The sequence below is a fragment of the Lolium perenne genome, chromosome 2 (genome assembly GCF_019359855.2).
Source record: "Lolium perenne isolate Kyuss_39 chromosome 2, Kyuss_2.0, whole genome shotgun sequence".
NCBI classification, from domain to species: domain Eukaryota; kingdom Viridiplantae; phylum Streptophyta; class Magnoliopsida; order Poales; family Poaceae; genus Lolium; species Lolium perenne.
Window position 1 is genome coordinate 298003323 of NC_067245.2, and position 13670 is coordinate 298016992.

Below are 13670 nucleotides of genomic sequence, written 5' to 3' on the forward strand. Positions count from 1 at the left end.
GCCTTCAAGAAGGCGGGGTCCTTGTCCTCGTCTTCCTCCTCCTCGCCGGCGAGCGGGGCACCTCCGCCGCTGGTGCTCCCGATGGTCGCCCTCCACGCCTCGCTCACCCGGCGTTGGCGCTCCCACTCGGCGAGCCACGCCGAGAACTTCGGGCCGCTCATCGGCTTGAGCGGCAGGTCCTCGTGGTACCAGCGGCCGCCCCGCGTGAAGTCGCGGAGCTTCTCCGGCACGAACTCCCCGCCGTCGTACTTGCAGGCCGCGCGGCGGCTGCCGGCGGCGGATCTTTTGCAAAAAAGCCGCCAAGCATCCTCCACGTTGTCCGGCGAGCGGGATCGCTTCGATCCGCTCGCCGGCGAGGCGGTACTACGGCGGCGGGAGTCCATAGGTGGCGGCGGGTGGAATGCGGCGCGGGGTAGCGATTAATTGCTCGCCGGAGCAGGAGGAGGAGGCGGCGGCGCACGGCGGAGCTAGGGTTGCGACCCTCACTCGCACCTGCGCCCAGTATAAATAGTGGGCGGAGGGGCCGATTTCCTGGGCCCCGTATTCCGCCGAAACGGGGCGGCCCGAATACGGGGCCTGCTAGACGGCCCAAACCGCGCCTGCCCCGTATGTCGCCGGAATTTTACAGGGTAGGCGGGTTATAAGGGGCCTGTTAGACATGCTCTTAGGTTGGCCATCACATAGTTCAAGCTGGAGGGGCTAACTAAGTAGGACATCCCCGCCATGCAACAGCGGGGATCCACACTAGCCCAAGGGCAATCTTCAATGCCACCGATGACTCCACTGCCACATATGTCGCCATGGGCGATGTGGCTTGCGCAAGCACCATTGCAACCGGCAGCTGCTCCTCCAGCGTAGCAACCGAACTGGCCATGACCGTGGGGGTCGCCTGTTTAAGGCTGGTGCCAATGCATCACCCCACTCTCACCCGCCACGTCAGCTTTTATCCTCACTATTATCCCACTCTCACCTCACTCTCACCTCACGGTGCCAGTGCACGGGCTATAGTGCCAGCTCTCACTTCTCTCTCCGCCCTACCGCCTCCCTACCGCCCCCACTAGCACCGCTATCGCCTCCCTCTCGCCCCGCTCTCGCCTCCAACGCGGGCTATAGGCGGGCGGTACCGCCCCCTACCGCCGGGCGGTGGAACCACCGCCCGCCGCTACCATCTCGCCCGCCTACCGCCCCGCTACCGCCTTGCTGCGGGCGGTATCGCCCGCGCTATAGCCTGCGTTGGCACCAGCCTAATCTAGTTGGACAACGAGGAGGATTGACACAAAACCTAGTTACTACCTAGGGTTTAATATATTTTTATATATGTTTTTTTATTTTTGTAAATTCTGTTTTGGATATATAATATTATATTAAAAATGTGTCTTCCTACTGTGTTTACCCCAATCTAAACAGAGCAAGGTATGGACACGATCGCATTTCTATCCGTGGGCTACTCACACGAATCAAAACAAACACATTTTGTGTTCGAAATGCATCAACCTGATAAACTTGCACTAACAAACATAGTCTAATCATCAGTCGTTACTTAAGCATAAGAACCATGAGGCCTTGTGCAATCACAGATGATGGGTGCTTTAGAAAATAAACCACGCATTTGTTTAAACACCAACGCCTGTTTTTATGAAATAGATATTTAGTTAGACATCTGTCTAGTATAAATAAGCATTGGCGCTTAAGTAAAAACTGGTTTACTTTTGAAAGCACCTCCCAAGCATGCCCTCGTGGGGAGTGGAAAGGGGGATATCTTAGGCTGGTCATAGTGCATAGTATCATATTGTAGTATCATGCATATGATACTTGTCTATGATACTATCATTATAGTGGGTGGTATTATAGAGTAGTATCATAATCTTCTAAATTTATTGTTTTGTAGAATTTCAGTATAAAATGTATGTACAAGATCTATTTAGCATTAGTTTTTCTCATAATGTGCGTTATGATATAGTATCCACCTATGTTACTCTAATCTTGTCTCTCCTCATTAATTAGATGCCACATTAGCATTTTTGTGTGTATAAGATGCATGATACTACTACTACCTAAGATAGTGCACTATGACCAGCCTTAGCAGCCTTAGCAGCTGGAGCTTAGCTAAAAGTGGGAGTAATTAAGTACCGACGTCTTTATGGGAACTTGGTTAAGAAAGCAGTTAAGTGCCAAGCAGTGACGTCGGAGTACATGAGGCACTAGTACCGTATATTGTGCACATCACTCTATGCTAAATCTTCTACCACTCCTAGACTCCATTAGGAACGGGTCCCCAGGGAGCAGGAAGATGTGCTTTCCAGCTGCGAGTGAGTGATACTACGTACTGCTCGAAGAAAAAATATACCCTCGTGTTCAGTTACAAAGAACATACGGTAGTGGAGTAAATTGTAAGAAAAAATATACCCTCATGTTCACGTGAGTACTAGCACATACTATATCTTAAAATTTACTCACGTCTTTTTTATTCAGCCTGGAGATCACATTATTGGTGCAAAGCACGATGATACCATGTACTCCACAGGCACACATGCAATGGAACGGACAAAGCTCACGAGGAATCATTCCAAGTCCTCTCTTCTTTCCGCTTTCGGGGAGCCGATACCCGAGGGCCGACGCGCATAATTCTTGTCTCTCTCGACTCTCGCGCGGCGCACGGATGAATATTCATCAAAATACGCAGAGTAGGTGCAAATTAACAACGCATCGATCAAGTAACCCACATCACAGGTCGCGAGCAATGCTATCTTGCATCACAAAGCCTCTCCTCTAATCGAGTTAATTCCAAAAAAAATCACCACGTTACTGTACGAAGTTTGAAAAATCACCTCTGTTTGTTTAAATTGCAAATACCACATGTATTGTGAGAATTCGTTACAATATGCATTGATTCGTAAATTTAACTGTGCTAACTATGTTTCTGACAATGGATCCCACGTCAGGGGTGACGGGGCGGAAAATGTGAGGGCCAAGAATAACCAACTTCGCGGGGGGGGGGGGGGGGGGGTGTAATTTTCATAGGGACATACAAGTCAACTGCTCTCTCCTTCTAGTTTTTCCCCTCTTTCGCCATAATCTCGAATTAGAAACGAGAAGAACCACCGCCAATGCCGGCCCTCACCGCGCCCTCGCCTATGTCCCGGAAGATGGAGGCACCCCTCCCCACCCTCGCCGGCCCGAGGCCTCCCATGAACTGACTCCCGCCACCGGGCGCCTCCTTCCTTTTGTGGGACCAACAGGCGGATGTTTAGGGCATGGCGGCAACATACGACCGGAGCCACAGCTTCATGGGACAGAGGTGGGGACGGAGGCAGGCCGCGAACTCTTTGGGCATCTCCAACAACGTCGTCGGTTTGCAGGGTGTGGCGGCGACTTGCGTCTGGCGACACATCATCGCTAGACGGAGATGGGGGTGGTGAAGCCAACCGTCAGCCCGTCGGTCATCCCAACATCTTCAATGTTAAGGTGTCGGCGGCAACCTACAGATGGCAGCACACCATCACAACATCGTGAGAAGGAGGTGGGAATAGCGAGGCCGACCGTTAGCTCGTCAGTATCTCCAGTGTCATCGATGTGCAATGCGTGGTGGCGACTTGCGGCCGACGGCACAACGACAGAGGATGAAGGTGGGGGTGGCTGGGCCAGCCACAATTTTCGGGGTCTTTTGCAGTGCGGGGCGTCGGCGACCTGTGGCCTGTGGAGGCGTTACCCCTGTGAGGTGGGACAGGAAGGTGGAAGAGGAGTGGAGGTGAGGGATTACCGATAAGTGAGGGCCCAACAAAAATTACAGAATCCCCCAAATTGGATACGTACGAGTTATCGGTCTTGCCACGTTATCCCATTAAGAATCATAGTTAGCACGGCTAAAAACTCAGATCGGTACACATTGCAACGAACTTTCACATTACCGGTGGTCTTTTGCAATTTAGAGGAATTCCTGATTGAAGCCGGACGACGTACCAACCATCCTACCACCTCTGGCCATTTAATATAGTAGAGATAGTGGTGGGTTTTGGAACGTCATGCTGTAATGTGGTGGATTTTGGAATGAACTCCATTTAATTAATCACTCGTCGATCAACACACTGTGAATTCTGAACAATATAAATGCAACCTCGGAAATTTTTACTTAGGTCATTTTCCTAAATAGTCCAAGGCGATTCCACCTCCTCCACGGACCGCTCTCATGTCTTCCAGCATCTATTTCAGGCCTGCCTAGCAGCGACGGAAAAAACGCTTCACATTATGCGTTCTAGCTAGTACTAGTGGGCGACACTTGTCTTCTGCACCGCCAACAATGCCAGCTGCTTTGCCTCCTACGCGTGTCACTAGTGGCATGTGTTCCTGTCCTTATAGGCATACGGTCTCCTCGTCGCGCCCTCAAGTCCCATAACGAGCTAGCCATTGCTACTTCCATCCAATCTTGACCCCTAGGACATGGGCAAGTCTGGGTTGTGGAAGAAGACCAAGCACGACCACGAGGCGGTGTCCTCGTGATTGTTGCCTAGTACGTCCCCGTGGACATGGAAATGTCATGAAATTTGGGAAACAAGCATGCCGTCAAGTTGGTCAGGCGTCCATCTCCCTGCTAGCTGGCACCTCAACGCCAAGAGGGTGTCATTGCCACCGAAGGTCTAGAGCGGCGTCATTGGATTCGGCAGCAAGGGCACTCCTGCCACGTGATATACTGGAGAACCTTGCATATGCCCTCAACTCACTGGTGTGGGACGTGTTCAGGTGGTGACAATGGGATCCACAACGCTGCACCACCTTCCTAGGCGAGAAGAGTGGGACTACACCAACACCCCCGTGGTCAAGGAGGAGACGCAAGAGGATGATCATCCGCTGGTGGGCAGCGACGACATCCCAGACGAGGAGTTGCTAGACAACACCCTCGGCTACCTCGGCCTCCACGTGTTGGAGCTTGAGCACCTAGCATCCACGAAGAAGGTGGTGGAACTATACCCTACCGGCGAGATGAGCTAGATGACGACGAAGCCCTCGGGTTGGGCATCTCCACATCGTCCGCGCTTGTGGAGGGAGGACCTGCCACAACGCCAGTGACTCCACTGCTCCAAACGTCACCATGGGTGCGGTGGCCTACGCCTTGTCTTCCGCCATCGCTAAGGCCTCCAACACCGATTGTGACGTGCGAACTTCCTACGTTCGCTGACCTAGCCGCCAACAATGACGAGGAGTTGATGGCTCGACCGGCGCAAACCCTAGTTATGCTTTTAACAATTTTTGTTAATGTCCTTTTTATGTTTTCCCCTATGTAAATTAAGATTTTATAAATGAGATATCAATTGAAAAAAAGTAAACGTGTCTAGCTAGTGGGTTGGCTTCCTGGCTTAAACAGACCAAAGGAAGTACGCTACATCATTCCTGTCTGCCTATCGATCCAAAGAGACCAAAACAAACACATTTTATACCTAAATGGGTCGCCCTCTGTACATGCCCTTAGTGCTTCTTCATTGGTCATAGTATTATAAAAGAGATGAATAAAAAAATACAAGAACTATGCATATAGGAGATAGACGACTAAAAAAGATGGATAAATTGTAGAAATAGTCATCTAGATGGAATACAACAAAATAACACAGAAAAATATGGGAATGGGTGTAAAAATGAGGTTAATTGAAATGGCTATACGAATGCGGTGTTGGATGCAATTCATAGAAATTTTAGGTGTCATTCCTTTGATCCAAAGGGATTTTATAAATGAAATAATAATTTAAAAAGTACATGTATTTGGCCCCTAGGTTTGCTTCCTGGCCGAAATGGACGAAAGGGAGTGCTCGACCTCATTCATATCCGTCAGTCGATCTAAACAGGCCAAAACAAATACATTTTATATCTGAAATGGGTTGCCCGCTTCTTCGTCGGGCCATATGATTATAGAAGTGAGGAATAGAAAAAGGCACATAAACTGCAAATAAGAAACAAAGGATTGAAAAATAGGGATAAATGGTAGAAATAGTTTTTTTTTTCGAGGTTGACGGGGGGGAAAAAACCCCACCGTTTGTTATTATTACTCGAATGGCAAAGCAGCCGGTCTATATGTACAAAGGTGAAGAAGTACAGGGGGGGGGGGAGAGTGGTGAGGAGACGAGGCTCAAGCGAGCTTGGTCATGACATAGGACCGTAGCCTATCCAAGCCGTCACGGCCGTCCGGCGGCATTCTCCAACGCCAAAGAGCAAGGTCGCCGCAAACACGGAGCAACGTGGAACTCGGGGTCGAGGGTCTTCCGTTGAAGACGAGATCATTGCGACTCTTCCAGATGGCCCAAAGGATCGTCGCAACTCCCATGCGCCATGTGGGAACCGGAATCTGGAGGGGGGGATGGATGTCCCAGATGGAGAACCGCCCGTCCGGGATTGAGACATCCAGACGGGCCCAGACTGAGGAGGCAAGGCTGCAGTCGAAGAACAGGTGCCTCCCAGTCTCAGCAGAAGGTGCCTCCCAGTCTCAGCAGAAGGGCAGAATGGTAGAAATAGTTATTTGGATGGAACCCAACAACAACAAAAAACATAAAAAAATAAGGTTAAAGTGGATGATAAAATTGCTATAGGAATGAGGTGCAGAGATGGAATTCATAGAAATTTTAGAGGTGTCATTTCTTTGATCCAATGGGGTTCAAATCCTTAGAAAAAGAATTATATGTATTGGTTTCCTCCAAAAAAAATACTTTGAAAATTCTTCAATCCTCCATCAATTGTTTGTAGAGCAATATGGCCAAAGGGATTGGAGGAAAAGGGAGACGTCAGCAATGTGGAATAAAGCAAGTCCAGTCAAGAAAAGTTTACTCATGGCTATCATAGTACAACCCGCTCAATCGAGGGCCATTTTGTGCAGCTGCCATGTGGGGTCACAGCCATTTACATTTGGTAGTGGCGATCGTCATGTACAGTAAGCTGTGATGATAGCGCTGGCGGGGCTGCTTCTGTACGCCGCAGCGGTAAAAGCTTGTCCTATCGAGTAGCAAAGCCAAAAAGGAAAAAGGAAAGGTTTGGGAGTTTGGAATCATGTTTCCTGTCCAAAACTTTTGGTGAGTCGGCGGGGCCCAATTTCACTTTGGAATGAGTTGCTCGTGTTTCGAAATTTAAAAATAGTGCCGTTGCTCGGGTAGCAACGTTTTGTACGTATCGGCAGCGATCGATCAGACGAAAGTACGGAGTACAGAGTACTGCTCGCTGTGGACAGCAGCAGCACTGTGCTAAATGTGCCTTGCAAGCTAGCGCGCGTGCTCCACTCGTCCAGTAGTCGTAGCCTCGTAGGGTACTACTCTAGCTACGAGCACGACAACTATGCATACGGAGTACACGAAGTGTACATGATACGAACGTTGAGGTACACTGTAATATGATCTCCATCGTAAGTGTTCAGTAAATATCCAGCTTTGTTAATAACTACCAACGTAAAATAAAATAACAGAAGGAAAATGAGACTCTGTGACTGCCAGGGTATGGGCGTGTCTGAAACCCATCAGGCCTTGTTTGGCACAGGTGGTTTGGAAGGTTTTTCTGAGTATTTTTTCAAGTGGATTTGGTGAAAACACCCCTATCACCCAATCCCCTTCTATTCACTTCTAACTAATCCCTTGCAATCTCTCTCTTCAAAGCCGTTGTTTGGTAAGGGGGGATTGCTACATTCAGAAACATAAATCACAGTACTTGTTCTTTTACACTGAGAACAGGTCATCTGGTAACAACATCACAATTATGTATAGCAGTCAGCAGTACAGGTCTCAAATCAATGTGCGTCTAAAATTGCAGCGAAGCTGCACATGAACTTGTGCCTTGTGGTCGCTGGATGGGGCAGCGAGGTGATGAAGGAAGTGGACACTCGATCGGAAGGGCGATCAGCACCAATCTCACGAGCTCGGCAGGATGGGAAGAAGCGATTGAACCTGCGTGCTGGGCTTGTTGCGGATGGAGGAGCCGCTCGCGTTGGCGTCGGGGGCGTCGCGCGAGGGGAGATCCTTTGTCGCTGCGAGCGTTGCGCGCCGTCAAACGCCAAAAACGCGAGGGGTCACGAGCGTCTCGAATACACGTCGGGTCGAGGTGTATCTTCGGGTTTTCTGGGATCAAGCCCGGCCAAGACCGGCCTGCCAAACAGCCCACTGGTGTTTTCCAAGGGTTTTAAGTTGGACGGGGATTATACCAAGAAAAACACGTTGAAACCTGTGTGCCAAACGAGGCCTCAAATGACTGGTCGCCCGATGGACGTGACCCGCTGCCAGATTCCTGGCTCTGGACGCCCATTCTCTGAATCAAAAGTTATCTCCTCTCCTCGCCTCGCCTCGGTAAACATTTCCTTTCCCCGTTTCTACCTCTCCCGCACGCACAGGGGCATTTCCTTTGGCAGGGGAGCAGTAGCATGTATTTGTGTGTCCCTCTGCGCCCGTGACGGATTCGTCTCCACTACATGCGAGCGCTCGATGAATGCATGGACCGATCGACGGCGACGTGTGGGCGCTGCAGCGTGCTTCCTGCACGCCTCGTCTCTATCTCTCTTTCCGTCACCAGATAATTCCCACCCGCAGTGTAGTGTGTACAACCACATCAGACGGCTCAGGTAGAAAATCCGCGTCGTGGGGCAAAAAGAAAGAGTTCCAAAATCCAAAATTTGAATCCAACACACAATGAAACCCAACAAAACTAGGTAGTACTCCTAACTGTGCCTCCAAATTGCACTCTAAGGCCACTGCTAGATATTTCTAACTCTGATGCACCAAGTTTGAAAAAGAGCGAACAAGTTGTTTCGGAGGAAAAGATTACCGAGTTTCACCAAGTTTTATCGAGTTTCAGAAGTTGGTTTTCAAAAGTTGTCAAAATATATTTAATATTATCCTTATTTTGTAGCTCTCTTCGCTAGAAACTCAAATGTTTAAACGGTACACAAATTAAAATTTTGCTTCGAAAGTTACGAAGGTTTAAAACTTCAAAAAGTATGGCATAAGAGGGAATCTAACTAACACATGTTGTCCCGTGCACAAAATAAATAAGCACATTTCTCGAGAACCAACCTAAGGTTGGGTGGTTAGGAGGGTGGTTGTACCCCCAACCCACCAGAGTTCAAATCCCAGATTTGACATCTGTGTGTCTCATAAAGGCGGAATATTCATTCAGTGGGAGGCGACGTTCCCGTCGACAGCGAGGCGCCTGTGGTGACTTCGTCAATTTCAATATCCAATCCGCCGGCTCAGTCTTCCGGAGATGCTCATAGGGGTAGGGTGTGCGTGTGTGCGTTCATAGGGGTGAGTGTATGCGCGTGTATGTGAGCGTCTGCGTTTGTACTGTGTTTCTCAAAAAAAAAATAAGCACATTTCTCGTAAAATAAATTCCAGTAAATTTCTGTGACAACTATATATATTGGTATACTTTTTAGTGCATTTTGCATCGTCGTTGCCTAAGTTAGGACACTGCGTAGTTGAGTTTTAGGATTTGTTTTTGACAATTTGGAGTCTCATCAAGCCCCTCCACACAAGTATTATGAAATTTGACATGTTTATTTGGCGCCAACGAGACTGAAGCCGAATGTGTATAGGTGAGAAAAAAAAAATAGACGAAGCAAGGTAACAGCCATTCAAAACCACGCACACCGGCGCCGAAATCGGCACCAATGGCATTGTCGCCAAACCCCTGAGAAATTCTTGTCGTCAACCTACACAATTTTCGCTCCATTTTTATTGGCCTTGCCCCAAACACTGAGGCCTGATTTTGAAATGGCGGGGATGAAGCTCGGAAAGCACGCGGCGATGTCCACGGTAGGGGATTTCGGCCGACGCCGGTAGAAGGGTCGGGTGTGGGAGAAGGAAAATACCATAGAGGCGGTTGGAGCTCCTGGGTGACCGGTTTTGCACTTGTGGTGCATAATTTGCATGGCAATGTATTTTTTTTAGCTTTTTAACATCTACATTATCTGATGGAGCTGTTTTTTTTTAGCCAATGTGATGTATATAAAAGTTTATGCTCTTAATTTCACCCTAGGTCAGATTTGTCAAAACGAGTTTTCGCGTACGACCGTTGGGCACTTGGGCTATTATAACATGTGATGGCCACGGCTGGCCCGCGTGGCAGACCTCGACATTGGCAGTTTCGTGGTCGCAGCTGCATGACATGGCGCATCATGAACGATGATGTACGACGATATGAATGATGGCCCTGGGATCAGCGATGTGAGCAAAGCCATGAATGACAACGGGCGTGCGAAATTATTACTCTGTCCACGCCATGTCATGTCACATCTTGTCAGCCAGGCCAGCACAATAAACTCGATCGTCAACACGCTGCTGGCATTGCTGGCCGGCCTGACAATAAACTCCATTTGAGATTTTATCACTTAACACCACTAGTTGCTGACTTTTTATCACAAAACCACAACTCTCGTTTTTTTTATCACAGAACACCAACTCTTGGTGTAATTGTTTGCATAGAACACAATAGTTGTAATTAGCTGGTTTGATAGCCAATCAGCCCATTTGATAGATATTTTTATCACAAAACACCAACATTTATATTTTTTCAATAATACATCTTTTCTACAAGATGCATTTTCCGTCCCTAGCAGTTGCAGCTTCACCTCCAAAGCACAACTTCACCTCCAAGAGCTCATGGGCGTTGACCTTTGATTCATCATAATATTTTCTCTTGGATTGTTTTTTTGATTTGCTCTTCCTCTTTGTTACAAATACTTTCTCTTCATCCACAGCTCCATCATCATCGCTGGAATCTGTTAACTCCCTGCAGTCATCGCTTGCTACATCACTGAATTCCATGCACTGTTCCTCGAGAACTCCTTCAATTGCCCTTCTCTTGGCTGCTCTTGACAACTCTGCCTTGTCCTTGGCAGTTTTTCTCGTTCCTTCTTTCTGGAGATTTGCCATCTCTACCCTTCGCCTCTCTTCGTCAAATACATTATTTTCTGCTGTCAATCGTGTGGGAAAACAGTCCTCAACATCCGTATCACCTTCACAACGAACCAGGAAATCATCATAATTGTCAGAGTCGGTTTCCTCATCAACAAAGCCTTCATCTTGTGCATCTTCCTCCATGTGTGCTACCACTTGTGTAGATTCAGCATCAAGATTGGTCCAATCAACGTTGCAGCCTAGATCTTCCAACCTGAACAAAAATAAACACTGGTTATTATTATGTTGCACAATTCCAAAACGAAATATGCAGCCTAGATTTACTAATTCCTAGCAGCCTGAAATCAAAATAAACTTCCCCTCCTCACATTTTCTCTCATTACATTGTACAATCCCAAAACAAAATATGTAGCAGCTAATACAACACCACAAAATTAGTAAACGGATTAAATTTATACGTCGATCAGAGCTAAATTGTTCCAAAGACAAATTAGGGTTCTTCTCCCGGCCAAAATCCTAACCAAAAAGAGGAAAAAACTCACAGACTAGGCATTGGGAGCGAAGCTTACCAACTGAACGAGATGGGGTCGTCGGAATAGATGGCCGACGTCCACCTACCATGCGCGCCGCCGCCCCCGTCGCCGGTGTCGGCTCGATTGAGGCCCGCCTCTGCCTCAAATCCCGCGAAGCCGTCGATGGCACCTGGCTGAATCGCCGCCGCCAGACCATGGCGCCCAAACCCCGCCGCCGGCGCTCCTCCGTCCCGGTCGCCGGGTCGGCCGGTCGCCGGGTCGGCCGGTCGCATCGCGCCGCCTCCGCCTCTGTTCGCTCGGGAGAGAAGATGAGTGCGAGCGTGTTTGGTTCTCTGTTTGGTGCCACGCTGGGCCCTAATACACTAATGGGCTGTTATGTGAGATCTCCTGTTATGTGCAAGCAATTAACCAAGAGTTGGTGTTCTGTGATAAAAAGAACGGGAGTTGTGGTTTTGTGATAAAAAGTCAGCAACTAGTGGTGTTAAGTGATAAAATCTCACTCCATTTCTGAAACGTGCTTCGACTCCATTGCCTGAAAGTAGTGGCTCCAACGTCTACGTACACGTTCTGTTGGTTATCGATACTCTCCTAGTCAAAACTGTTCGGGCATCTCCAGCGGCGACGCATTAAGGACGTCCGAAATGTTTATTTGCGCCGCGTGGTGGACGCTGGACAGACCGTTTTTGTTCGCGCGCCCGTTTGCATCTAGGGGTGGCTCCAGCGGGCCGACGCATTTCCGCGTTTGCATCAATTTTTGAAGTTTCGAAACAACAAAATAAGGAAATCAACAAAGTCATAGTTATTACATTTAATTTTTTTAAAGTCGATATGAAAATAAGATAGTATTTCTCTAGGAATGATCTTCATGGCCAGCCAATGTCCACTGATGCTCAATCAGATCCGTTTGCAGCTGTTTGGAGACGTTCTCGTCAGTGACTTCTACATTCCTATGTAGATAGTCCTGCCAAGATGAAGCTCCAAGAAGTGACGCAACCAGCTCACCTTGGAAATCCCATTGGTTCTCATTGCGGCCATCAGGACGCTCGTTCTCAATGATCATGTTGTGCATGATCACGCAGCATGTCATCACCTCATGCATGGTCTTCAGCGACCATGTTCTTGCCGGGTGACGGACAATTGCCCACCGAGCTTGGAGCACACCAAATCCGCGCTCCACATCTTTCCTGCAAGCCTCTTGCATCTTGGCAAACCTCCTCGTCTTCTCGGAGTTTGGATTACGGACAGTCTTCACCAATGTGGCCCAGTTAGGGTAGATGCCATCAGCAAGGTAATATGGCTTGTCATATGCATTTTCATTGATCTCATAGCTCACCCGGGGAGCTTTGCCTTGCATGAGCCTGTTGAAAACCGGTGATCGGTGCAACACATTGATATCATTGTTGGAACCGGCCATGCTAAAAAATGAATGCCAAATCCATAAATCTTGAGATATGACTGCTTCAAGAATGATAGTTCTTCCCTCCTCATGCCCGCTGTACGCATCCTGCCATCCAAATGGACAGTTTTTCCACTGCCAGTGCATGCAATCTATGCTGCCAATCATTCCTTGGAAGCCTCTAGACTCGTTGATAGACATGAGCCGCCTTGTATCCTCAACAGTTGGCTCCCTACAATAATACTCTCCGAACACGGCAATCACGGCTCGGCAAAACCTGTACATGGCCTCAAGACAGGTGCTCTCACCCATTCGAAGATACTCATCGAATATATCCGTAGCCATTCCATATGAGAGCATGCGAATAGCCGTGGAGCATTTTTGGTAGGAGGTGAAGCCTAACGCACCTGTTGCATCGCGCCTGCATTGAAAGTAGGGGTCGTAGTTTCTGACGCCCCGTAGAATGACCAAGAACAGGTCCCTTGACATCCTATATCAGCGCCGAAAATATTTTTCTGGGAAGATCGGATTGGTGAGGTGGAAGTAGTCGTTGTGGAGGCGGGCCTGCCCTTCCACTCTGTTGCGCGGCAGGTTTTTGGAGCGCCCCTTCACAGAGCCCCGGTGCTGCGGCCCCGGGTTAGAGGTGAACTCGTGGATCATGGAGGCCGCAGTAGTTGCCAATGTCTGCGTCGACTCATCGGACTCCTCGTCGGAAGAGGAGTCGACGACCTCCGCGCGGAATTTGTCCAACATCTGCCACATGTCCATCTGCATGGGTACAAACCGCGGATCAATGGCCGCGCACAATAGCGCCGAAAACACGAGTAGAAACCTACCGGCGCAATTGACCGAAAAGGTTGTGGGCGG

The 13670-nt window shown here is 48.8% G+C and overlaps 1 protein-coding gene across 1 annotated transcript; it reads right to left on the reverse strand.

Moving 5' to 3' along the window:
- Positions 1–10544: 10544 nt before the first annotated feature.
- On the reverse strand, positions 10545–11740 carry LOC127329416 (uncharacterized). Its single transcript, XM_051355936.1, has 2 exons — positions 11444–11740; positions 10545–11127 (listed from the first exon to the last, which is right to left on the reverse strand). Exons 1-2 carry the CDS (start codon positions 11677–11679, stop codon positions 10545–10547), a joined length of 819 nt encoding a protein of 272 aa, XP_051211896.1. The 5' UTR covers positions 11680–11740.
- Positions 11741–13670: the final 1930 nt, after the last annotated feature.

What these genes read in the sequence shown, in the direction of transcription:
- LOC127329416 (XM_051355936.1), bottom strand. Translation starts at nt 11,679, where the DNA reads ATGCGACCGGCCGACCCGGCGACCGGCCGACCCGGCGACCGGGACGGA. An exon ending in GACCCCATCTCGTTCAGTTG is followed by an intron (nt 11,128 to 11,443) that starts GTAAGCTTCGCT and finishes ATTTTTGTTCAG; the next exon opens with GTTGGAAGATCTAGGCTGCA.